Raw genomic sequence first — 27646 nt, forward strand, 5'->3', positions numbered from 1 at the left:
ACTCAGAGCTTTTTTTTAAGTTTCTATTTATTTCACTTTCTAAAAAATATGTTTCTTTTGTAAATAGCAAGTAGTACACCATTTCATGTGTTGCTATCATACTTTTTGGTGGGGTTTGATCCAACATGTGAGGTCAGCTTCTAGTTTTGCATGAAATGTTTTGTCTGTCTTCTGGTCTTGTTCTTTATGGAACAGTGGAAATGTTAAAGCAGGAAAATGTGATATCTGTATGGAAAAGGTCAGCTTTTCATTACAGTATTTTTCTGTGATGAAAACCACTTAAAATTTTATTTTCATTCTTTGTAACCCAAACATAAATAATTACCCAACTTTCTTATGAGAGCTGTCTGATTTAAATATCAGAGCTAAGTATCCAGCTTACACACTTTATCTTGCTTCAGACACTGTAAAATGCAAGTGGTTTGGCTTTTATTTAGAGCTCTATACTAGCTAGAATCGCACAGTACCAGTACAGTTTTAGTTGTTTCATTGTTCCTGATAAAACTATGGGTTTTTTAGATTTCTAGTGTGGTTTTAACAGATGACTTGGTGGTAAAATTCCTTACAGGCCAAAACCTGTCAAGAGTTTCATTGTGGATATTTTAATTATTTTAACAATTTTAATTATTGCAAGAAGGAAGTAATTAACAACAAAATTTCCTTATCCTCTAGTTCTGATTTTCTGGGATGTAGGGCTGAAACTTACTTTTTTGAAATACAAATATTTGACAGTTTTGAAAGAACAGAGCATTCCAAGTCATACACATATATACAGTAGCTTATATTAACAGTATTGGAATTAGAATTGTGAGTTGTTCTGTTTGAAAGTGTATAAAGTTCCAATTTATTTATTTATCTCATAGACAAGTATTTTTTTAATGTTATGCCTGCATATTGGTTTACACTTCATAAATAGGACAACATATTAATGTTTTTAGACATTGGTTTAATTTATTTGCAGTGATTTGGCTTCATTTGATGATCATGAAAGGTAAACTATGGCAACATTTTACTATTTTTTCAGATCTAATCTTAAATGTTAATATAGAATAATGTTACTATTGATAATAACAAGCCTTTATTAACTAGTTTTCTGCCCTTTTGAATGTATTGTAACTTTTTAAGTTGCACTTAATAAGTCACACTTATTAAATAAGAGCAAATAAACAGAATTTACCCTGTTTTCCTTCAATTTGCATATAAATCATACACTCATTATTCCCTGACTGTGTAAATAAATTTATGCAGAAGAGTATACATTATACCTTTTTCATGGTTTAGGAATTTCATATCATCTTGCCTTGCTGAAGAGCTGGTGTAATACATTCTGCTTTCTTTTTCTTGATATTTTTTTTTCTTGATATTAAACAAGTTAATTTTTTTTTTCTTGATATTAAACAAGTTAATATCATAGAGCTCCAGAGCATTTGTACCTCAGGGAAAATCTTCTCTGCTCTAGAACTATGAAATGCAGAGAAAAGCTGAATTTCCATGTTTGCTTAAATGAAGTAAAATATGGGTGGAAATAGTTTTGATTTGTTTTCTGAGGAGAGGAGAGCTTCAAAAAGCTCAATACATACATATATATTGCAAAACCAGTTAACTTTTATAATATCTGCCCGGCCTTGTTTAAGCTAATGTTCAGAATTGCTGTGTTGGTATATAATCCTGTAGCAAACATACTTTCTAAAGTATGCTTAACTGATCAAGCTACAGCACCAATTCCTCTGTGATTTATCTAGTTTATCATGTCCTAAATTGTCTTGTCTAGAGTACATTTTCAGAATGAGAGCATTAGCATGAGTTAGTTTGGAATTAGACACTTGGGTTGGCAAGGCTTCAACAGCCGATTCTCATCAGGGACCAGTGGAAAACAGACCCTGCTGTGACAGTCTCCTTAAAACTGCCTTGAATCAGACACACAAAGGAATGTCTTCACCTATTTGGTACTGACAGCTGCAATAACAATAATAATAATAAGTAACGCTCGTATGTTGACTTTCCTGTAAAAATTGAGTGTGTTCCAATGAGAATAAGAGTTGACAAGAGTCCTTTCTGTTCTGTATATTATTGATCAGCCATGGTACTAGACACTAACAGCTGAAGGATTGGTAGGTGCCACTCAGTTCCATTCTTGTATGTGTTTTGACAGTGTTTTGTCCTGAGAGACAGAAGATTAAAAAACTTAAATGGAATGTGTTTATATTAATTCTAAACTATATCAAATTAAATTACTTGGAACTGAAGTCTAGCAGTTTATGATAGTCTATTTTCAGTTTTATGTTCATTACTTTTTTGGTGGGAATTTTTTGTAAATCCTTTATGCAGGGAAATAGTTTTAATGTAAATGAGCCATTGAAAGCAGAACGCTGACTTCACATGTCTAAATCTTAAAATTCATTTGGACCTAGCTTCTATAGAAGTGCTTATGTCACAGATTTTTGACATACTAAAAATCAAACAACACCAAATATTCAAGAATGTTCCTGAAATTCCAAATTTATCAACTTGATTTATTTAAAAAACTTCAATTTGCACATGATAACTGCTACTTTTCATATTAATGCTTTGTTCTTTTAAAGACAATATAATTTTGTGCTTAGAATCTTATTCTACATTTAAAAATGCATGCAATTTTTAAGCAGAGTCTTAGAATTTTGCTTATAACTTACTGTTTTAATATTCATTATTCATATAGCAATATGAGTGACAAACCATTCTCCTTTTATTAGGAATATAGTATTTTTAAAGAACAAGCACACAAGAAGAATTATCAGCATATGGAAGGTGCTGAGAATTCTGGCCAATCGCAGAGCCTTCATGATCTTACAGAAAAGACTGAATGTGAGAAAGGGAAAAGTTCTTCAGTGGGACCCACTGGCCAGAGGTTAAAACCATATATGAAGTGGAAGAGCAGTGGGCTTTCTGCTTCCCAAAGATAAGTAGTTATCTTTAAAATTGAATTTGCCTATAGATCTCTCTAAACTGTGCTAATGATAGGGCTGCATGGTACATGTTTACATTATTGTCTTGAGTTAGGAGGAATAAAACAAAGCTTACCTCATGTTAATTTCTAAGGAGGGAGTTTGGACTACCAAAGAGAGTTCTCGGGTTTTTTCTGTCATGTGACAACTTTGATGTTGTTATGTCATTTCCACAACAAGGCAGGGAAGGAACTTGCAATCTGCAGTACTGATTCTGCAGGACTGTGATATCATCATATTTTTGGTGTAAAATGCCTTTTAAAGCAAGACTGATTAGAAAACCTGATCTAAACCACACTATCTGAGTGAGGTGAAAGAGGTTCTGGATGGAAAATCAGAATTACGCTTTATTGCTGCCACTTGATTTGGTATCATGTGAGCTACTTCTCTAGCTCTGCTTAGCAATGATATTCACTGATGAGATTATCTCAAAGTTTGAACACCCAAAATAGAGTATAAATATATTGGATATTGTTGGATTTGTCTTCTGAAATCGGAACTCTGTTTTGATTTCATGTTTCCTGATGTGTGTTAGTGGAGGAAGAACAATATCTGCAGAAAAGCCTTTCAATGTCATCCTACAAAAAATAGTACCTTTCTCAAGTCTATCAATTTAACAAGTTGCCAGAAACATTTTAAGAGATTTTGGATGTGACCTATGGTTATCAGTTAAAAAGAAATTGGCTTTCCAGAGCAAGAGCTAAACTTTTTCCACAGTCATTAATGAAGTTGTGATGTGGTGAAATTGACTGCAATCATAAGTAATATTCTCTTTTTTTTTCTTGTGACTCTGATAGAATGACCAGCTCAGGCTCAAAAAGACATTTTGTTTTCACAACATTGTCATTTCGGGACAAAAAAAGCACCAGAGATTGTGGCCAGTTAGAACTAGGAGGTTTTTTTGGAATACAAGTAATACATATTGTATTCAGCATGATCAAAGCTATGGAACATCTAAGTGTGTGGAAGAACTAGGCACACCAAAACTGCCTGGAAATAAGATGACTAGAGGAGAAAAAGAAAGATACAGAAACTCATGTCTGGATGGTAAATAGGGAACAGTCAGTCACTGTCTGTTCTAGGACAAAAATAAGGGCATCAAATGAAAATGAGCCAGAGAGATCAGTTCAGAGCAAAGGGAGGGATGTCTTCATATGCCACATAGCTAAGCACTCACATTCTTTGCCAGAAGATAGTAATTTCATTTTTTATGTGAGTTCAAAAAGCAACAGGAGGCATCTAGTGAACTCTTCATCCATCCAAAACTCTTAATGCATGGGCAGGCAGGAGTCCTCTGAATCACAATATGCTGAAGAATATTCTGCAAAAAATAATTTCTGTGTTCTTTTTTTTTTTTTAAATAAACCCAAATCCAGTAGTGACAAGGCTCCAAAAAAAGACTCTGAAGAAGGGAAAAGTAGTACTGTATCTCTGACTACAAAAAAGAAAGCCAGTGGCAAATCTAAAACAGTTAAAATTCAAGAAACTTCAAAATGGTATGGGTGACTTATTTTTCCTCCCTCAATTTTTAAATTTTTATTTTCCCTATCTACAGTAATTATCACAATACTTAGCATTTGGTAACGTTAGTTGTATTTTTCTAGTTATTAGGCAGTGTTGTCATAACTGAAATATGCTTGTCCATATTATAGTGTGTAACTGTTTTAAATTGGTGATTCTGTTTATTTCTTTTCAGTAAAGCATCAAGCAGCCCTGAAGATGTCGGTGCAAGTTCCTCAGAGACTGATGAAGATGAACAGCCTGTACGTCATCATGAGGGAAACACTGATTTGTCACCAGAATACTGGGGAATTCAAAAACTTGCAAAATATGTAAAAGTAAGTAAGCATTGATAAATTGTATAAAAAGTAAAAAAGTTACATTTGAGGAGACCAGACCAGTTCTTTATCCTTTCTACTTTCATTATGCTTTAGTATAGCCCTGTGGTGTAGTATTTTCAAATCCTGGAACTGTGGACTTTCCTATCATGCACTTTGTTTTTAATCTGCTATTTTTGGCTTATATAGCCCTTTAGATTAAACCATCTGTTCAGTGTTATTTAAAACGTAAGATGGCATAATCTCTTTATTAATTATTGGGTTTCTGTTTTGCTTTTTGTATGAAACTTTCCAAGAGATTTCTTTATGTGGATAATAACTTTCAAGTGTTTTTATTAAAACTGAATAGTTGCCTAAAGTCTTTCATCAGCTCTGATTAATGCATGTCTGAAATAATTCTAACATGGTCTTGTGTCTGGATAGATGCTTTAGTGGACAGGAAAATGTATGATAAACAGGCATCTTCTAAAACAAACCAAGAAAATGTTTTTACACAGACTTGTTGAAAATCTTTTGGAACCTATAAATATAGATAGTTAGAATTCTGAATATGTCTGAAACAGATCAAAAACCCAACAATCCTGTACTATTATGGAAAACTCTAATTATGTTTTTCCCTCAGGAGAAGTTCCTTTACAAGTTTGTACTGGAATTTATGTTCTGTTAAGTTGCTAATAAAAGTGCTGGCTTTTTTTTTTTTTTTTTTTTGAGTGCAACTACAGAGAATACACATCCGACAGATAAAATGATGGTGCTGGCTTTTGGTGCAACAGAAAGAGCAAGTCATATGAGGAGCAGCTGGGGGAGCTGGGCTTGTTTAGCCTGGAGAAAAAGAGGCTCAGGGGTGACCTTATCACTCCTTCCAACTGGTTGAAAGGAGGTTGTAGCCAGGTGGGGGTCAGCTTCTTCTCCCAGGCAACCAGAGATGGGACAAAAGGACATGGACATAAGATGTGCCAGGGGAGGTTCAGGCTGGACATCAGGGAGAATTTTTCACTGAAAGGGTGGTTAAGCATTGGAACGGGCTGCCCAGAGAAGTGGTGGAGTCACCATCCCTGGAAGTGTTCAGGGAATGACTGGATGTGGCCCTTGGTGCTCTGGTTTAGTTGACATGGTGGTGGTGCTCAGTCAAAGGTTGGACTTGATGATCCTGAAGATCTTTTCCAGTGTTTATGATTGTATGATTCTACAATTAAATACTTGTGAGGAATAAGCAAAGTTTTGGCTTCTCAGTCCTTTTAAGTATTGTAGAAGAGTAACTCAGTCTTTTAAAATGTATTCAGAGCACTCGCACTGCTTGTTTTCAGTTCATGTCTGTGGGGCCTTGCTAGTGGACCTGGCAAAGAGACGCAGACAAACATGGATAATACAAGCCTGTATATAAATGCAAGCCTGCATTTATTTTTTCTAGGTTGGACCTCTGTACTTTTGTCATTTAGGCTATGGTAAAATAACTCTTTGCAAATGTAACTTTGAGCATGTAACTTGCTCAGCTATTCCTAATGCTGAACGCAGCATGTACACATTTTGCATTATAGAATTCTTCCTACTCACATGTAATTACAGTTCAACAGGATGTTTTCAAACCTTTCAGTTTGCTAATAGATTGCTTCTCTCTGTGTTATGAAGCAACTCTTTGTGCTTTTCTGAGAGCTCAGAGAAGCAGCCATGTTACTTTTTAGTAAAGACCCAAGGTCCTCCTGGAGAAGATGCTTGAAATTCATTACTGTTGATGAATTCCCACTAATCTTTTAATTGGACCATTTATGTACCACCCTCTTTACTGGCAAGGCTCTTCTCTCCTGATTACTTAATTCTCAAACTCCTGTTCCTCTCTAGATCCTTCATATATTTGGGTTTAGATTTTAGTATTGAACTTAAATCAGTATTGAAATTCATATCTACATTTGCTTAAATCATTCTGAAAGAAGAGAGAGAATGACAAATAAGAAAGCATATTTTTCATGCACCTCTGTTTTAGAAATTGACTTTATTTTGTTCCAGCTGTCAACAAACAAATTACATAATGGTTTAGAACTAGGAAATGACAGGGCAGCATTTTTGATCAGACAGTGAGTATCCATTAAGAAGTTTATAATATAAAATTCAAGAATACGAAAAAGTTTTGTTGTGAAAATTCCATTATATACTTCTTCATGTATTCATGTACACCTGAGTCTTCCAATAGTTCTCTAAGTTAGATGTAAATTAAACAAAGTATTTGAAGATAAAATAGTTCTGTGAAAATAGTTCTGTGTTCATTCTTAGCTGCATAAAGCAAGAACTCCCTAGTGTCAGATAAAGCTGAAAAGAGATGCCTCAGTGCCATACCACAGACAGTGGTTGAAATGTTTTATTGATGGAGTGCTACTTTAGCTTGCACATGGAATTCATTTTAATTCAAGTATAAATACTACACTTCTGGCCAGACTTGGGAGATTTTTTGGCATTCTTGTTGTTCATGTAGGCAAGTGTTCATGACACATGCAACGTAAGAGAAAATAAATTTATGACTGTGTTAAGTATCTACAAGCATATTTATATAGAAGAACAAATTTCAAAGGGCTTGTGTTGTTTGCCCATCTGAAAAAATTAATAAAATGACTTAAAGAATAGTTGATCAAGATACCAAGAAAATGCAGTAATTTGTTGATGCAATGATTTTTCGAATGTCTGCTTAAGTTAATAGGAATCACAATTCTATAAATTTGCAAACAAGAAACTCCCATAAAACCTGAAAGATATCTAGTTTTTATGTAATGTTAGATTGTCATTAAATGTTAAAAAGACAGTTGCCATTTGTATAAAACAAACTTGCAAGATCCTGTGAGTTGTGCCTGTAGGCTCTGTACTTGTATTCCTCTTCATGGAGAGAAAATTCCAGTGCTGGGGAAATTCCCTTTTGACTTTTTGCCCTTCTCCACTCCCTTTCCTTTCTGGGAAAGAGTATCCATTTTGGAATTGTTCCGCTGGGAAGCAGCTGCTTCTGTGGTCTGGCTCCTTGTCCTACCTTCAAGCTTCCCAGAGCTGTGAAGCAGGAGGTGGAGCATGTGTGTTCCTGCCATGCCTCCCCATCGACTTAACGATGAGCACAAAATAGATCAGTGAGCTTGGTGATGCCTTGTGTTAGGCATCCTTTGGGGCCAGAGTAGATAAAATGGGAATGAGGTGCTCTGTTGATGTTTGTTACAGCAAGACTCACCCAGCCTGCTTCAGATTTGACATTATTTATTAAATTGGTACTTCTGAAAAATTCGATTTCTAGAGGAAGGACTACATTTTACATCTGAAAAAATTTAGGAGTAGGACAAAGGGGACATCTTTTTCAATTATCCTTTTACTAGAAACAGGGAACATCAGGTAAAATGCAGAATCTTCTTTATGGCAGATATGTTCACTGAAAAAAAAAAAAAAGAAAAAAATGGTGAGAGCTGGGCTTTGTGCTGCCCACAGTTGAGCTCTGACTATTGCCAGTTTTATGATAAAACTGAGATGTTAATAGGTGAATTGGGCTGGTGACTGTGCCAGGAATAATGCCAATATCCAGAATAAATATTTAATGTCTAAAGCCCTTATGCTGTTTGACTTTGGTAAGGGTAAGATTCAGATGTACACCTATGACAGGATGAGGATGAATAGAGTTCTACAGGACCATGTCAGTTACAGAATTCATCCTTTAGTTTCTTATGTGGAAAGTCATTCTACTTTTGGCTATATTCCAGGATTATGCTAGTGAAACCAGTCAAATCTCACACTTCATGTAATATATTCTTTAGTTTCATATCTGTTTGGAAGTACTCCAGGGCAAAAGACCCTGTTCCCAGAACAGCATTGTGTTTCTTTCTAATTTGGAATCATAGATGGACAAATCTGCTGTCTCTCCCCAGCTGCTTGTGCCCTGTGCCAGGCCCAGGAGCTGGACAAAGGCTATGGCACTGCACAGGAGCCAGGGAGGATGTTCCCTGAGAGTGGCATTGAGCAGCAGCTCCCAGGTGCCCGTGTGCAAATGAGAATGGTGTGGTTTAGCAGCTGATGTATACAGCAACTGTTTTATAAGACCCAGTTATAAATTTATGGCACTTGTGAAGCCATTGATGTGGCTTCTAGATTTTTCTCAAAATTTACAACAACAGAGGACAGACAGTATTTTTGAACTGCATCATGCAAAAGTGTAGCTCTCTTAAGTTATAATGGTATTGGAAACATTCCATATTATTAAGATTATACTAGTGCTCATTATAAAAATTTGAATCAGTTTCATGAGCCATATATTAAGAAATGAATTGCATTTAGCAGAAAAGTAATTCTATTTTATACTAATGTGCAGGACCTCAGAAAAAGACATGAACCTCCCACCCTAAGGAATACAATGGGTCTTCAAATACTAATCGTTTAATGTGAAAAATCTAAAATCTCTGTTTATGGATGTTCCCATAGTCTTGAAATCAGGCCCTATGTGTATGATGGATACAAATGTTAGGATCTAGTAACAGGAGTAAAAGTCTCTAATCTGTGTAAGACATATATTGCACATAAAAGCTTTTTCTACAATCTGTGGACAAGAGTGAAATGTTTTTTTTTATAATATTTTACTGGCAAGCCTTGAACTAGATTATGTTTTAGCTAGTAAATGCATAATAAGCATATGTAAATGCATGTAAAATATTTTTGTTACATGTAGTAACTTTGTTTAAGGCCCTTTTTCAGGACTGACCACTTTGACCAACTCACCTATTAGTAAAATGTCTAACAACAAATCTTTTCCCTTCCTTATAAAAGAATATGGTGGGGTAATCTGAAGGAGGTTTTCAACCAGATCGAAAGGTAAAGATGAAAGATACACTTTGCTTTAGTTTGGCTAAGACTGCACTTTTCAGAAGATACCAAATGTATGTGACATAATCATGTGCCACCTGCTAGTGTTTCATGGCACATGTTTGGCTCACCCATCAACCTTGACAAACCTGTCAGCCTTCATATCACTCTCTTCTCTACTGTTCATGAACATCTCTTGCTCCTGTCTTCCAGTATTAACCAAGATTTTATCTTAAAATTCAGTAAAGAATGTGATTACTGGGGAAAAAAAAGGAAATAAAGATATGTGAAAAATTCAATTTATAGTTAAGGTATGTATTTTCTAACAAACTAGATAGTGCTGATCATGAAAAAGAAATATTTTTATGATAACTTTACTGGGTAAGAAATATTTGGCAAATGGTGAACTCTCAAATTATTATTATAATTGGCAACTTTGAAGCACTGGAATAGCTCCCTGTTCAAAATACCATACAATCATTCTTCATCCCAAGAGACATATAAAATTCATAACAACCAGTTGAATTTTGACCATTAACACCAATACCAACTCTGATGAATTTCTGTGTAGTGAAGGTTTAATTAATGTTCACAGGGTCACACATGCCTTAGAGTTTCATAGCTGATGAGATGAAAGACAATCTAGAAAAAAAGGGGAAAAAAAAGTAAACAAAATTCAGTAAAAATGAGGAAAGAAGAAATGGTAGATGACAAATAAAGGACCGAGGAAAAGAATGTAAAATAACTTAAGTGTGATTCTCCTCTTTCTGCAGAGTTGTATTCTATGATGAAAGCAGGTAATGAAATTAATGAGCTATGGCTTTGACACCATAACTGTAGTACCTCTAAAATAGTAGTAAATTGCCACAATTGTCTCAATCTGACTTCAGGTTTTATATTCATGAAGTAGATAATCAAATTGTTATGTTTCCTAAATAATTAGAATGTAATTGTGTCTGAAAGGTAGCAAGTTGTGAAAACAACATTCTGTGTTGTTTTTAAGTGTCCCACATTGCTCTAGGCTCAATTGAATCACAGCTCACTCTACACACTGTTATTCCAGAAGCATGTCTGTGCTTCAGCCATGTCTTCACCCATATTTGTTTTTCCTATGCTCTCACTAGGCCCCGTTTCTAAGTTTGTTTTATTTCTCCAGAGAACACCTGTCTCTTAGTTTTTCATAAACTATTGCTATAATTTTGTTTTCCTTGCAAAATTTTTTTTGGCTAGTTTCAAATGACACTGCCTCTTCTGTCTGTTCAGTGCTTATGAAGCTTCAACAGCGTGCAGGCTCTCCAGCAGTCTGCAGAGGCAGCAGTCCTTCCTAGTTCAACCTCATTAACTTTTCTCCTCAGATTCACATCCACTGGTTTCCTAAATTAGTTGGATACCTAAAATTAAAATGGCTGTAATAGCATTAAGGCTTTTATCCTCTTTCTGAGTCAAGTACTAGGCAAAGTCAGAATTGCTTAGGCAGGTCTGACACTGTCACACAAGATCAGTAGCACATCTGTGTTATGGACAGTAAATGTCTCATCTCCAAGTCTCCAGTCAGGGGTTACAATGTTATTATATTACTGTTAACAGTAGTGCTGTTTGTGTAGGGTTTTTTATTTTTTAAATTTAATCCTAGACCCTTTTCCCTTTCTCATTCAATCCTATTTGCTTCTAATTTCTACATGTTCTTTTAAAACACATATATGCTTTATTTTCCTCAGAAATTTTCCTTACAAAATTGTCCAGATGCATCTGGGGAAGAAATACACTCCTAAAGTGAAAATTTCACAATGGAGTAGAAGATAAACTTGCACTGTTAAGATATTATATATTATCTTGGCCATGTTTTCTGTGGTTTTGGGGTCACCATTTCACTTCTTTCCAAGTTTGAGGTTTAAGAAGTTACTAGGAAAATATTCTGTTATTCCCAGTCCAAGGAAGTAAAAGTTCATATGTTTGCACATGAACTGTTAGACTCTTGCCTCTCCATAGTAGAATCCAATTTCTGTGAATCAGAAAAGGAAAGCTAACAGAATGGATACATGTCTTGGAGGAGTTTCCAAGAGGGAATCAATGCTTGCCCAACAAAACCTCCTGGTTCACGTAGAAAATAATAGACATTCTTTTGTTTGGAAACTAATTTATTTTCAATTTCATAAAATATGACAATTTAAACTCACTGTATCTGGGTCATGACATATATGTCACTTCTGCCACTGTGTAGGGTCAGGGTCAAGGTATTAATCTGCAGCTAAAACAGTGCAGCTTCTGTGCCTGTTGTAGTCCAGTGTGAATGTTTTGAAATGTTTTGATGCCTGTGATTTTCCACTGGCTTTACTTATATTAATCTGTAAGGTTTACATACTGCCAGGCTGGAGCTAAAGAATGCCAGAAGATTCAGGAAGTGGGTCAGGGAATTATTCCATAACTCAGTTATACTTGTCCATAACTCATGTCTTAACAAGTTGCAGCTTGTATGTTTTATAAACTAAGATGAAAAATTGGAACTAGTATTTAAACCATTACAAAACTCAGCGTGTTTAGAGATTCACTAGCACAGAAAAATCGCCTTGCTCAAGCATATTATGTATTTTATACTGCAGTACTCAGTCTTTCATTATGCTTTATCAAAATTTATTTAGATGCTAAAGTATTTTCTAGCAGAAAATTACAAAAATTTCTCTGTGATTTAAGAGAGAAAAGTTCAACAGAAAATAAAAAAGTCACAAACTTTTAAACTAAGAATTCTGTTTCATACTTAACTGTTTGTTTTAGATTTCTTGTTTTATAAAAATGACAATATTACTTTGGGTTGGGATTCCAATTAAACAATGTTTTTTTTCCTACAAGTTTTTTTATTCCATAAATGAATTTTAATTTTAAAAGTCTGGTATAACAGTAATTTGACTGACTGTTTTTGGGCTAACACATTATGCTATTTTGTTTGTTCAGTATTTTTTAAAAATATATTGACTTGGTATGTTCGGTCTTAATTTTGTCAAGTATATTGTAATTGCCATTCAGATTATATATACTCATAATCAAAACTGGGGTATTATACAGAAGAATGACAAAACTGCCCACAAACAGCATTTTTTTCCCCTGTTACTCAGCCATAGGCTTGTTATCACAAACACCCACAGTTAACTACCTATCCAGGATTTACTTAATACAATAGAGAAAATACACTTTTACCCTGGCAAGATAAATTTCATCCATTGGTCTAAACAGTAGAAAAGCCCTGTCTTTGACATTGCCCTGCAGAGTAAAACAATATTTCATTTTCTAGTAGCATTTAGTCAGGTTCCCTCTAAATCCTAAACCAAATTAAATAAATTAATAAAAAACCCTTCAAATAGGTAATGTATTTATGGAGATATTTGTGAGCCAAAAACTGTACAATTTTAATTTTACTTAATTTTGCTTTCTCTTGGGAAACTGCACTGTAACTTGATTGTAATGTTTATGTATTTCCATTCACATATTTCTGTTTTGCTACAAATTGAGCAACACATTTGAAGTAATATTCTTTGTAATCCTGTTCATCCTTTTATTACTTGTACTCCTATAATGCCTTTTTGGTTTCAGTTGAAAGGGTTGAGTCTAGAGTAAATTTTGTATCTTTCTTTCCTAGCCTGCTGGAGTGACATAATCAGTTAAAAAATGAAAGCTTTGGAATGGTTTAATTGGGATTGGACATGTGGTATTGAAACTTAAGCCTGTATATTTTATTATCTATATCTAAGATCATATTATCTGTTATGGGTTAAATATTTTTTTAAGAAAATAAGTAAATATCAAAAAACATTTATTATTTATGAAATTGCTTGATAGCAAATAACAGAAAGTAGGACTAGAGCAGAATGTAGGAAGTCATTGGCTCCATCTGCTTGCCTCCAAAACAGCACCAATCTTTGTGTGTCTTCTGGACAAATCCTTCTCTACCTTTTCTTTCCTGTCATGGAGATTTCATGACTGCTGTAAGAAATGTATTCAAGAAATCAAATATTCTTACTATTAAAATTGGTTTTGTTGAGTCTTTGGGGTTTTTTGGGTTTTTTTTTGGTGTTTTTTTGGTTGGTTTTTTTTTTTTTTTTTTTTGTTGTTGTTGTTGTTTTTTGGGGTTTTTTTTGTTTTGTTTTGGGTTTTTTTGAATTTTTTGGGGGGTTTTTTTTGGTTTTTTTGGGGTTTTTTGTTGTTTTTTTTTGTTTGTTTTTGTTTGTTGTTTGTTTTTTTGGTTTTTTTTTGTTTGTTTGTTTTTTGTTTTTTTTTTTTTACCAGGCATAGATCAACCCTGATGCTGTTAAACCCCATTATTTCTTGTCTGGACCTGGAGAGCAGATGATTGGCGTTGAAGGTGTTCTTTAAACTACCTTCCTATTGTCTTCTTCAGAGTAAACAGTTCCAGTTCCTTCAATTTTTTCTGTGGAGATCATAATTTTGAGATTTTGACATCCTCTGGTCTTTATCAACTTTCCCAGTATCTTTTTTGAACTAGAATACCTAGAATGAATGTAGCACTTAAATTTGAGCAGTGCCAAACCAAAGAAGGAGGATTTCTTGTATCTTACAGGTTACAAATCTGGTTACAAGTCTTTCTGTAAAGTTTGCTTTTTTGTTTGGCAATGCTGTGATGTTGATAGATAATATCAGTGTTGTGTTCTATTGCTAACAACAGATTTCTTCCTACAGTGCTGCAAACTAATCATGGCATCAGCCAGTTCTCTCAGTACCACAGGGCAGAGTCCATTGAGCTCATCTAGTGTGAGAACCTCTGTTATCTCAGTACTTACTGACTAGTTATGTCCTTAGCATTGCCAGAGTTCACTATGCTGTCAGAGATATTGAGTAACCATTAGCAGAATATAGTAAAGGTTAATGCATGAAAAAGACCCATTAATGCTTTTACTTTCTTGGTTCCATTTGTTGAAAGTTTGCCGTTGACTAACAGGGTTTTTCCTCTTGATTATACAGAAGTCAAACAAAATGATGGCTTGAACTTGTGTGTTCCTTGGTAACTGTACTTTGGGTTGTGTCTGTATTTGCCCGTGTTTTTCTTTTATTTTCATTCTTTCTTGATCTTTTCAGTGGTTCTGTAATTCTCAGTTGTTCTCACTTGTGAGCTTGAGTATTGTAACAGAGACATTACACATTCAGTGGAAGAAGATGTTTTACTGATAGTGTAACAGCGGTACTGATTTATTTGCATGGATATACGTGTTATACCAATATATAGGAAGAAAGGCACATTTTTAAATAAGTCTGTGTTTAATTTCAAGCCTTAAAATTGACTGTTGATTTGCCAGTAGAATCTATTTTGCTTCCAACGTATCAGATTTCAAATGGTATAACAACATGATGCAGATTTTATGTCAACTTAATGGAGAGGTAACTATTTCCATGCATGTTAAAATCTATGCTGTAACTACTACAAGACTTACTGTAATGATAACTTCAAGAAACAAAAAATAATTGTTGAAGCCATCAGCATTATTTCTTATTTTGTAGAACTGATGCTTCAGCACATATGAAAAATATTTTATTGTGGTTTTACACTAAAACACTTAGAGTGGTGTGTTCATTTTTAAAGCTGAAAAAATAAAATGCATATATTTATATATTATATACAGTTGTATTTTTTTATTCAGTATAATAAAATTAAAAAATAAAATAAAATTAAAGGTTTATATGACACTTCAGGATCAAGTTTTTTAAAAACTTGATCCTGAAGTGTCATATGCCAACCATTATACATGTAAGATAACGGAATCATGGACTACTATGTTATGTATAAATGCAGTTTCACTGTAGGAGAAGCAGTCCTCAGAAGGAGAGGCATCACTTTTCAGGTTAGCAATATACTTCTTATAGTTATGTAAAATAATAAAAAGACAAGTTTTCTTTTAAAACGCCTGTTGCAAATTTTTTTTATCAGACAAAGCGAAGTAAGTATCAAAGTCTAATCTGTTAAAAAGCCACAGATTTCATAAAAGGACAGCTGTTAGTTTTTCTGAGCTGCAGACTATTCTCTGTAGTTTTGTAATCATATTGTAGGGATCTTTAAGAAAATAATTAAGAATTTTTTAAGTGTGGATAAACTGATTTCTCTAGGAAAACGTTTGAGAAATTATTACATTATTTTATACTCTAGGGCATTTTTTCAAAGTAGATGAAAATATGTTATTAAAGCAAGACACATTTAATTCTGCTGAAGTCAAGATGATAAATATTATTTAAAAATATAAATTTAAAAAATTGGGGGCATCTTCCTCTAGGACTCTATGTTGCACATGTTTTAAAATTACATTTAACCACTTTTGTGGGGAAATTTTATGGTATCTGTTGTTAAAGAAATGTGGGTAAAAATTATGAAGCACTATGAATATATACTTCATTGATCAGCAGAAGTGTTTTGTCTGATGTAAACTACTGGTCTGAAACTTTATGAAGTAGTTCTCTCACATTCTTTTTGGATGTATTTTCTCACTTGTGATTCTTTACTACATTTATAACAACTTGAAGAGCATGTTAAATTTAAATTCCTTTTGTACTGTGTCTGTCATACCATTTCTGTTTACGTTTAAGAAATATGCTTCAAAAGTTCTGGTTTTGTTATATCTACCTGTTTTATATTAGCAAACATTACTCAGTTTTGTAATATTCTGTGTTTCATTATGACATCCACAATTCAGTAGAACACTTTCCTCTGGGAAGGGTTGACCAAAAATCCTTTACAGATTCGAAACTCTGATTTAAAAGAGATGGGCTTGGGCAGCACAGCTCAGATCAGGGTGGGAGCCAAAGCTTCCCTGGAATGCGGGAGGTGGATGCTGTAGTTTGATTTACTAAGTACTCTAAGTTGTAACTTCCATGTTAGTACCAGCTGGCAATGTTCACTCCAGCTTCTGTTGCAGCTACAGCTCAGCTCTCCTAATTTCCATGCAGGTTGGTTCATCCCTGATTCTATTGGCAGTAAACCTGTATTATAGGTTTAAGAGAATCCACTGTCATATGGCATAACTTTCTGTGTTGTGTTCTTTGATTTTTTTTCTTTATGTCTAGTTGCAGTGACAGTGAAATAGAGTTTATCTTAGCTTATCTTATTCAATAGAGCTTGAATGTTTAAACAAAACATTCAATCTGGTCTATTCACAGCAAGCCATGCTAGTCATTTTCCACCTGAGCTATTCACTCATTTGAATCTTTATGCCATTTACAGACTTTATCAATAATTTCATTTCTTACTATGTTTGTGTTATTGAACACTATAGAGGCAAAATAGTCTAACATGTTTCTTCTTTAGTAGTAGTTTTAGTAGCATGACTAGAAGTGATTGTGTTTTATATTAAATGCACTTTACATATTTGTTAATTATTTGCTTTATTTTAGGGAGGTGATCCAACAGCTACTGTAATTGCATTGTGTTCAATGAGGGATTTCAATCTGTCTGAAGAAACATGTCAGCTGGCCATCAAAGACACTGGATGTCTTGAAGTGTTAATTAATTTACTTGATACAGAAGAAATTAAATGTCAGGTAATGAGCTTTGTCAAAGAGATCAATGAATATGCCTTTTTTATTAGAATTTTTTTTGAGTTTTAAAGTTACAGAGTTTAAAGAAAATTGATTTCTTATTTCTGTATTTACTTGTTTTCTTCAGATTTTTTAGAAAGACATCTATGTCTTTTACTTTCAGATTCCTTCTTTTCTCACGATTAAATATAAAGAAAAAAATTAAATAACCCATAATTTAAAATAATTTTAATGTTTTTATATAATAAAATAATGTTTAACTTCTATTGTTTCCCATTATTAGACTGGTTCATTAAAAATCTTGAAGGAAATTAGTCAAAATGTATTGATCAGACATGCAATTGCAGATTTTGGAGGCTTAGAGATCATGGTGAAAATATTGGACTCTCCAGATACCGATCTGAAATGTTTAGCAGCTGAAACAATTGCCAATGTTGCTAGATTTAAACGAGCACGAAAGACAGTAAGGCAACATGGAGGAATCAAGAAATTGGTAAGCAGACATTAAAAATTGTACCTTTGTCATATGTGTATTTTTGTAAAAAAAATATATCATATGTTCTAAACATGACCAATTGTAGTGTTTACCATAATTAGAAAGCAGCATGATGTCAAAGTTTCCTGTAGATATTAAGAAATTGGTATTTTTTTTAGGTTGAGCTGTTGGAATCTTTTTCAGTGGGATCATCATACCAAGCCAAAGACAGTGAAACAGCACGCTGTGCAGCTTTGGCACTCTGGAGCTGCAGCAAAAGCACCAAAAACAAGAAAGCAATCCGTAAAGCTGGGGGCATTCCATTACTAGCTAGATGGCTCAAATGCTCACACACAAACATCTTAATCCCAATAGTGGGGACACTACAAGAATGTGCCTCAGAGGTGAGTAAACACATATAGCTAAGTTACTTCTAAGCATTAAAGAAATTTGCCACTAAAAGGAAATATTACATTCTACAGTCACTTAAATTAGGTTTTGAGAAGGTCACAACTTGGATTGAAGTAAAAACCACGTATTTTTTATTTAAAAGGCTAGGAGTAATACATGAAAGAAAAAAATATCAAATTAAAGCCTTAATCACTTTCTTTTTTTTCTTATTTCTTTCATCATGCTTTACAGATTTGGCAACCTAAGGTGCTGTGTTCTGGTTACACAATGCATTTAAATTCTACAAAACTAACCTGCAGGTGTGGCCAAGAAGATCCAAGGCAGTGCAGATCCAGGGCAGAATGGTTTACAGTGTCCTTGTGTTGTCGGGTCTGATCCATTGCAAATAGAAGAAAGGAGTATATGTGATTTTTCCACAGATTTCTGTGGCACATTTTGCAACTTTGAGTGCATTCAGTTTTTAAATTTGAATACAAATATTTTTTACCATGGCCATGTAACGGATTACACTAGTGGGACAGTTCTGTTTAATATCTTTATGAATGACCTGGTTGAGGGGATTGTGGGCCCCCTCTACACGCTCAGTGTTTGCAGACACACCAGGGTAGGAGTGTCAATCTGCTGGAGGGCAGGAAGGCTCTGCAGAGGGGTCTGGACAGGCTGGATCCATGCGCCAAGGCCAGTGGTACGAGGTTCAGCAAGGCTGAGTGACGGGTCCTGCACTTGGGTCACAGCAACCCCTGCAGTGCTACCGGCTGGGGAAGGGGTGGCTGGAAAACTGCATGGTAGGACAAGACCTGGAGGGCTGAACATGAGCCAACATGTGCCCAGGTGGCCAAGAAGGCCAATGGCATCCTGGCCTGTATCAGCAATAGTGTGGCCAGCAGGACCAGGGCAGTGATCATCCTCCTGTGCTAGGCGCTGCGCAAATCCTGTGTTCAGTTCTGGGTCCCTCAATTCAGGAAGAACATTGAGGTGCTGGAGTGTGTCCAGACAAGGGCAATGGACCTGGGGAAGGGTCTGGAGCACAAGGCTGCTGAGGAGCAGCTTAGGGAGCTGGGGGAGTTTAGCCTGGAGAGAAGGAGGCTCAGAGGGGTCCTGATCACTCACTCCAGCTACCTGAAAGAAAGTTGGAGCCAGGTGGGGTTGTTCTCTTCTCCCAGGTAACAAGCAATAGGATCTGAGGAAATTGCCTCAGGTTGAATCAGAGGAGGTTTAGATTGAATATTAGGAAAAAATTTCTTCACCAAAACAGTTGTCAAGCACTGGAACAGACTGCCCAGGGAATGGTTGAGTCACCATCCCTGGAGTTACTTAAGAGATGTGCAGATGTGGCATTTAGGGAAGTAGTTTAGTGGTGGACTTGGCAGTGCTGGGATAATGGTTGGACTCAATGATCTCAAAGGTCTTTTCCAACCTAGATGATTCTATTTGTTTATGTTTCTGTATCTTCATTTGAACTTGAGGTGTATTGCATTTCAGAGAAAAAAAATACACAATTTGTCTTGGTGAATTTGAGGCACAAAATCCATAATTTTAAAAGAGATTTTACATTATTAAACACTTTGTCTGTTAAAAATTAACTTCTTGAATTACACAAATTAATGCATGTTCCATGAGACACAAACCTGGCAGGTTTTAGGTTCAGTGAGTATGTATTGAGATGGTGTCATTTTTGAGGGTTTCTTGTATGGCCTAATTTGGAAGGAACACTAAATGCATTTCTTACACAGATGTTTCCCCCACTTAAAAAATTATCCCCTGTTACAATGCCTGTGGGTTAAAATTTGGATGACGATATCACTAAAAAATGTTAATTCTAAGAACATGCTTTTCTAACCCTGTTTTAGGAATAGATCTGTTGTTTTGGCTGCTGGTTCTCGATGAAGTGAGTGGGTACTTCTTGATCCCATTCTGAAGCATCTTTTGCTTTCTTAGGTCTGAGCAGGGAGTCTGGACACCTTTCAGAATATTCTGCATTCTTAAGCCAAGTGGCTACAGGATAGGCAGTGCAGTACCTCGTTTTACAGGTGATTTGAAGAGCACTGCAGAGAATGTCTGTATTTGCTCACCTCTGAGATCATCAGTAGTATTTTCAAGGCAATGATGACTTGTGCTTACATAAAGTACAAGGCTTCTCGATATCAAACCCTATAATTATAGCATTGTATTATTATTGTGACCTATTAACTCTTAATATGCAGGATTTAAAAGATGCAGTTTATCTTTTTAGCCAAGTTACAGACTTGCAATAAGAACAGAAGGCGTGATTGAGAACCTAGTGAAAAATCTGAGTAGTGAACATGAGGAGCTCCAGATGCATTGTGCAAGTGCCATATTTAAGGTAATTTTATTATAATCAGTAGATCAGAACCAGGATTAGCCCTTTGTTTTCATGTCATTGTCAGTTTTAAATTGTATTAATTTCACTATTTCTCTAATGTGTAAAAAATTATAGAAATGTTGGGAATATTTTAGCTCCATTTTAATATTATAATTAGGTTCCTACTTGCTCTTCTTGTGTACAAGCATTAGGTTGCACAGGTAACCAGTGGAGAGTGGTGAGGCATACTGTGCATAAAGTTGCTTTGTTTTTTTTTTTGTTTGTTTGCCCCTAAAGTGGACAATGTATAAGCACAGCTGCATATACATGAGCAGTTTACTGTCACTCTCTCAGTGAGTTGTTTGCATATTCAGATACTTGAATACAACATTTACATTTTCTTCTCTATTACCTTTTACTAGTTACAGTGTAATACAGCTAGCTTTTGAAGACATAATCTTGCATAGTTTTATATAATATTTATGTTTAATATGTATATTTTTTATAGTGTGCAGAAGATGAAGAAACTCGTGACCTGGTTAGAAAACATGAAGGTCTACAACCACTATCTGTGCTGCTTGATAACACTGAAAACAAACAACTTTTGGCAGCTGTGACAGGAGCAGTCTGGAAATGTGCAATCAGTAGAGAAAATGTGTTAAAGTAACAATTTAATTTTACAAGCATTTCTTACATTATCATGTTTTGATTTTATGGGCCTGTATTGTTTTTGAAACTATTGTGTCATAATTCTTCAAAATCAGTCTTTGTAATCAGCTGGGCTTTCAACTTAGGTTTTATAGTACTTAAAAATTGCCACCTGACCTCATCAGGGTAGAGTGGAAACAGTTTTAAGTTCCTAGAATCTTAACAGTCAATGGAGACAAGTGGTGCCTCTAGTTAAGCTATAGGACTCTGAGTCAGGAGGTGTACTAGCACATAGTAAACATTTGACACGTGGCCATATCTGATATCCCCCGTCCTGTCTGTAGCTTACAAGCCAGAATCACTGCTGCATGGTAGAGAGAGTACTTAGTACACTTAACTTTAATGTTTTACATCAAGAGAGACAGAGACCAAATTATGTCATTGTAGGGTAGATATGTAATACATATCTCTTAGAAATATACTAGAGTCTAGGATAATTAGCCTAGGTGCCTCTCTTCTTGAGTACAGAAGGGGCTCAGAAAAGTAACTTAGCCTGGAGACTCAGCTTTTAAATGAGTGGAATTAACTGATGAGAGTTCTGCTGTGGGTACCAGCAACCTCTCAGTACCAAGGTTCTGAGTAATTATTTGAGAATGTGACAGTAGGAGTTGTCACTTTCCCCCTTCTATGGAACAGCTTAATGATTGAGAACACTTTGCCCTCTCATCTAAAAATAATGTAACAAATTCATGCACCTTACCTAAAAAAAGGAAGTTGGCTTCACTACATATGTGCTAGGTTTCCTGCTGAAATTATGCTGCTCTGTATGTAGAGTGTGTAGAAAAGTTAGAAAGAGTATTAGTAAGAGGTAACATCTTCCTGCTGCCCTAATTTAGTGTACCTTGCTGGATAAGCACATATGATAGATAAAGACTGGGTAAAAATTAGGAAGATTTCCAGGTTTTACATTCTAGCTTTTTACTGTCCTAAATGAATTCCCAAACTGTTGGTATACAGACCTATGGTCTTTACGTCCTCTTATGCTGTCCTACTGCTTTTTTGCATTCTTAATTGCACAGTAACCTAACTTTTCATATGGATGTATCCTTCTTTTCTGTGGACTTTGGGTTTGTGCAGAGGTATCCTGATTTTGGATCAGTCAGTGATGAGACAGACTGAATGGCTCTCTCTGTACTAATAAACTAAACAGGGCCAAACCTTTCAGGTTTCAGGCTCTATGTTAGGATTATCCATACTGTTTAACTGCCAGCACAGTCCTTTACACAATTTGCCAGCAAATGCTCTCCCAGACAATGCCCAGACACTCCTTGGGAATGGTGCAGGCAACAGATTGTTCCCATTAGGCAGAATGGGTGAGGCCACCCTGCATTGTGAGGATAAGAGATTTTAGCCATATGGATGCTATGTTGTGCTTCTTGTCCTCAGGGCTAGAGAATGAGCCCTAGTCTGTTTTATTTATTAGTATAGCTGTAGCCAATAATTCTGTCCAACTGCAAACAGATTTTTCTTGGGCTACTCACATATCTTTGGCAAGTGCTTGATGCTCCACAAAGGTTACTAGCCTGGCACAGCTCCAGCTGAATTCATGTGTTATGTAGTGCTGAGTCTGAAGCAGTAAACCCTGTCCAAACTCAAGAGAGGAGGGCACTAGAGAAAAGGGAGTGAGGATAATAGGAAAACACCTAAGTATATCTGGAGGGATGAGCCTGAGTCTGGCATGAAGCTAGAATGAACAAACCCTGCTGGCTCCTGCAGGGGCACTTAATTATCTCTGAAGTGCTCCAGAGTATTTCCTGAACCTGCAGGTCACTGCTGAGATGTTGTGCTGACTTAGCCATGAGGTGGGGCAGGTGCCTGTGCCTGTGCCTGTGCCTGTGCCTGTGCCTGTGCCTGTGCCTGTGCCTGTGCCTGTGCCTGTGCCTGTGCCTGTGCCGGTGCCTGTGCCTGTGTCTGTGCCTGTGTTGGTGCCTGTGTTGGTGCCTGTGCTGGTGTCTGTGCCGGTGCCTGTGCCGGTGCCTGTGCCTGTGTCTGTGCCTGTGTCTGTGCCTGTGTTGGTGCCGGTGCCGGTGCTGGTGCCTGTGCCGGTGCCGGTGCTGGTGCCTGTGCCGGTGCTGGTGTCTGTGCCTGTGTCTGTGTCTGTGCCTGTGCTGGTGCCTATGCCTGTGCCGGTGCCAGTACCTGTGCAGCTCCGGGTGCGGCTGGCGTGGGAGCGGCCCTACTGCTCCTGGACACAAGATGGCCCGAGCCAGCAGCTCTGTCTGAGAGCAGCCTGTCCGCTGCAGAGCCAGCTCACATTGTTCCATCTGTGGAGCATGAAATGCCAGCAAAAATCAGTTTTGTTTTGTTGTTTTTAAAATCTATTTGCTTACTTTATTGCTCTTTTTTTCATGCTATTGATATTTACTCTTGAAAAAAAGAATTTTAGGGATGCTTCCAAATTACAGTGAACAAAGAAAGGAAAATTTCTCTTTAAGCAAAGGTTTGGATGGTGAAAAACAAAAGTTTCTCATTTCTCAGTTGCTTTAATTATTATGCTGATAATCCATCTTGGAAAGATTAATTTTTATTGAAACATCTAGTTCTGCCATAAAAATCTCAGAAATACTAATATTTTTTGGTATAAAAGAAAAGCCACATGAGCAATTGATTTCTGGAAAATAGTTTTTGTAGCTCAAGTAGACATTCCTAGAAGCTAGGGGCTGGGAGGAAAGCACAAATGAGAACTCAGTACCCTCAGAGAAATTTTCACTGATAATTAGATTATATACAGGTTAGATCTAGTTTGATATACTTCAGGGTGTATCCGAAAATATATAAAAGGAAGCTGCAGTATTTGTTAAGTGTTAAGAATCCTCTAAGTTTTGAACATTAAAAAAAAAAAAAAACTAAAAAAATTATTCCAGCACCGAGGAAAAAAATCCTGTTCTGAAAGATGAACTTTTGAGGTTTAGCACACATCTCTTTGTAGGACAGGACCATCAAGATTTAAAAAAACATATTCTTGATTCTCAGTATCAAAAGTTCCACAAAGAATGGGGAAAGTATTAATATAAGAGTCAAGTAAAATTTCTATTAACTTATTTCTTGATTACAAGTTGGAATCTGGCATTGTACTATGGGAATGTACTAGAACTATGGTTCTGACCTCAGGAAGATGCAGTGTATTAGCCTGAACTAAATATAGAACTGCTCAGGGTAAACTCTCTAAAGGTTCATATTTGGTGAAAAGTAAGGGCCATCCTTTGGTTCAGAGAGGTGGAGAGGTGGAGGAGGGTCTGGTACTACTCTAGCTATTGTTAACATAGCAGGGGAAAGTGCTGGAAGTAAGGAAAGCACATTAATTGCCAGTCTTCTGGTTTGTTTTCAGCTGTTTGTAGGTGTTTTGTCTGCATGTCAAGTTTAAAAAAACCCTCCAACTACTCAGGAGGTTCTTAGCTAAATTGTAGAAATGTAGTTAGAAAGGTAGAGTAAGAAATAGGCTATGTGTCACACTTAGAATAATTGATTGGAATGGCTTACCTGTATTGGGATTTCTTCAGCAAGATGATTTACATACAGAAATTAAAACTTGTACTTCAATTATAATAATAATTTAATTATAAAATTAGGCTTATATTGGTAACATACTGAAAATACCAACTTTGGATTTATTGCTGTCTTTTAGATTTCAGGAATATAAAACTGTAGAAACTTTGGTAACACTGCTTACTAATCAGCCTGAAGAGGTCCTTATAAATGTGATTGGAGCACTGGGAGAATGTTGCCAAGAGGAAGAAAATCGAGGCACCATCCGCAGATGTGGTGGAATTGCACCTATAGTGAAGTTACTGACTGCAACTAATCAGGCCCTGCTTGTGAATGTCAACAAAGCAGTGGGAGGTTGTGCAATGGACCCTGAAAATATGTTGTAAGTTATTAATATTCACAGCATTTTAAATATTGAAAAACAGTTCAGTTATTCTGGTGCAAATACAATCAATTCTCATCTGATTTAAAATATTTTTTGCTTCTTGCTTTTTACAGAACTCTATGAGTTACTTACATCCTACTGTAAATTTACTATAGATAAAAAAATTATTAAGGAAACATATAGGATGTAAAGCTTTTGCATTTTGAGAAAAATCAAATAAACCTTTAGTAAATTGATTTTTGTTTAAGTTGAAATTCAAAGTTACAAACCACCATTTTAAACTGCTGCATTATAGGTCCATGTGTTGCCCTCTCTTTTTACTCCTGTTCTTAAGTCATTAAAAATAGCCTAGATTAGAGAAAGTTATTCTAAAAGGAAACGTGCACGTGTACTGTCATGAAAATAAACTTAAGTTTTTGGTAGTAGAGTATTACTTGTATTGTATATCTCTTTTGTCCCTCTCCATCATTCCTTTTGTGAACTCAGACAGTTTTTTCTCCCCTCTTATTCCTTTGCAAAATCAAAGGAAAAGACAGTCTTTGATTTTGTGATGTAGATTTGTACAAATTACGAAGATCACTGAGTTTTATGATGAAGTGTTTCAGTTAAATGTTGAGCTCGGCATTTGCTGCGCTTCCTGTTCTCTTACAAGAATATTTACTTCAAGATTCTCAGCATGTTTCCCTCCTTATACATAAAGGAGGTCAGAAAGAGAGTTTTATTAAGCTCCTCCTGTTCTGATTTGCATAATTCACTTGATATTCATATAGCAGTGCAGGGAATTCTTTTCCTGAATAAGACTTTTGTTTTCATGCTTTGGCTGTCACCCAGTGGCAAAAGGCTGGATGGTACACAACCATAAACATGGGTTGTATGAGCAGTTAGCCATGTAGCATCATAGTATAAATAAATGAAATCATTTTAATGACATTTCTCACTAAAAAACAGCCTTTTGCATAATATATTAACCTAAGAGAATTAGCATTGCAAATACTGAGAAATTTAAATGCCAATAAACATAAACTGATATTTATAAAACCTCTGACATACTCCAGTACTCAGAACTATCACTTGTAGTATCCAGTATGGACAGCTTCATACTGGAATGTGTTCAGTCTAAGCATAAAAAAAAATGCGAGTTGCTGCTGAGAATTGTGATAGAACAAAGTCTGTCTTGTCTTTGAGAAGGAGAAAGAACAGGTTTGGGACAAAATTTATATTATAGAGTTTGTAAAGAGTGAACAAAGGAATCAAATATTGAATTTGGTTCATATAAAACATTCTCTGTTGAAGTTCTCAACTTCAGAAGCGTTTCTAAAAGTATTTCAAAACATTAGCAAGTAAGCAAGATCTTAAATAAGTGTGACTATACTTTTTGGTACTTCAAAAAATGTTACACAAAAAATTATTAGCATGACTGTGCCATGTACCTGATGTATTGTGCTAGCTATGCTTGTAGTACTAGAAGAGATAATGCTACTATATTTTCACCAAAGCATGATTCATCCAAGTGTGAATAAATTCAGCGGAATTTAAAAAAATAATGCTTAGTTAAAACATTGACAGCAGTGTAACTGTTCTTATTTCTAAATTATTTCCTTGATTGAGTGCTCTGCCTCTCACAGGGCACTTACAAGCAGCCTCCGATCCCACCACTGACCCCCACCTCTCTCTCAAAAAAAAAAAAACCAAGAAAAAGAAAAAAAAGTTATGTCCATTCCTCTCCCTTCTCCTCCTCCTCTCAGACCAGTACAGCAGAATTTGAAATTGTATCTCCTCATCCAAAGTGCTCTCCTTTTGGGGAAGAACAAGTCACCAAAGACATGAAATACACACACACACAGAGTCTGTAGTATGACTCTTTTCTGTTTACAAAATTGGGGCCTAAAACAATAAATAGCCTTGTTAGAAACTACTGTGGAGGTCAGTCTCTTTCTGTAAATATTTTCTGAAGTTCTTAATCAAAAAGACACATCTTAACAAGGGTGTGGAAATGTGCCAAGATTACCTTCTAGACAGAAGCGAAGCAAAGCCGCTTGTAGCCTGTAAGTATATACAGGTCATGAGAATTTTCTGTTGCAGCAGGTTGATGCTTAGGTGTTCATGCTCTTTCAGATTCATGTAGCTGGATCTCTATTACGTTTCTTATTTCATAATCACTTATTTCTCAGAATGGTTTAGCAGGTTCTAGGTAATCAGTTCTTCTCTGCTGTCTTTTTCCTACCAAATTTGGCTGGCAGGTCTTGAGGCTTGGGGGCTTTTTGTCATGTGGTGCAGACAGGCTCTGTTTACAGTGTAACTTTTTTTAGTTTGGCATTATAGGAACTTCTAAAATTATGATGGATTCTGCTGGATTCTGCTATCATTGACTTTCATATGTAAAAAAAATTTAAGCCCTCATAAGAATTGAGAATTTTCAGATATATTCTTATATTTCATTAGCTGCAAGTGTGTTTAACAAAGTGTGGCTCAGAGATTAAACATTCAATTTAGAAGTCTTCTACTTTGAATGTGCTTATCCTTGCAGCAGTAGGTATGTGAAGACCATACAGACCAAGAGTGGCACTCACATAATTTCTGTAAATTATTCAGATATATAAGGAAGAGGTTGTGATTAATATAAGAAATAAAACATCATTATGGACTAGAAAAAGCTGAGAATATTCTATGAAGCAGTGCAGTTAAATTCTG

General features: G+C 35.7%; 1 protein-coding gene across 1 annotated transcript in view; it reads left to right on the forward strand.

Annotated features, from left to right (window-relative positions):
• ODAD2 (outer dynein arm docking complex subunit 2) overlaps positions 1-27646 on the forward strand; it is a 75816-nt gene that overhangs the window by 9230 nt on the left and 38940 nt on the right. Inside the window, exons 8-16 of the mRNA XM_053957227.1 lie at positions 2733-2938; positions 4349-4480; positions 4681-4822; positions 17024-17170; positions 17451-17660; positions 17822-18046; positions 20287-20397; positions 20885-21039; positions 24710-24952. Coding sequence (XP_053813202.1) covers positions 2733-2938; positions 4349-4480; positions 4681-4822; positions 17024-17170; positions 17451-17660; positions 17822-18046; positions 20287-20397; positions 20885-21039; positions 24710-24952 — 1571 coding nt within the window. The remainder of the gene's footprint in view (positions 1-2732; positions 2939-4348; positions 4481-4680; positions 4823-17023; positions 17171-17450; positions 17661-17821; positions 18047-20286; positions 20398-20884; positions 21040-24709; positions 24953-27646) is intronic.

Source organism: Vidua chalybeata, chromosome 1 (genome assembly GCF_026979565.1).
Source record: "Vidua chalybeata isolate OUT-0048 chromosome 1, bVidCha1 merged haplotype, whole genome shotgun sequence".
Classification (NCBI taxonomy): Eukaryota; Metazoa; Chordata; class Aves; order Passeriformes; family Viduidae; genus Vidua; species Vidua chalybeata.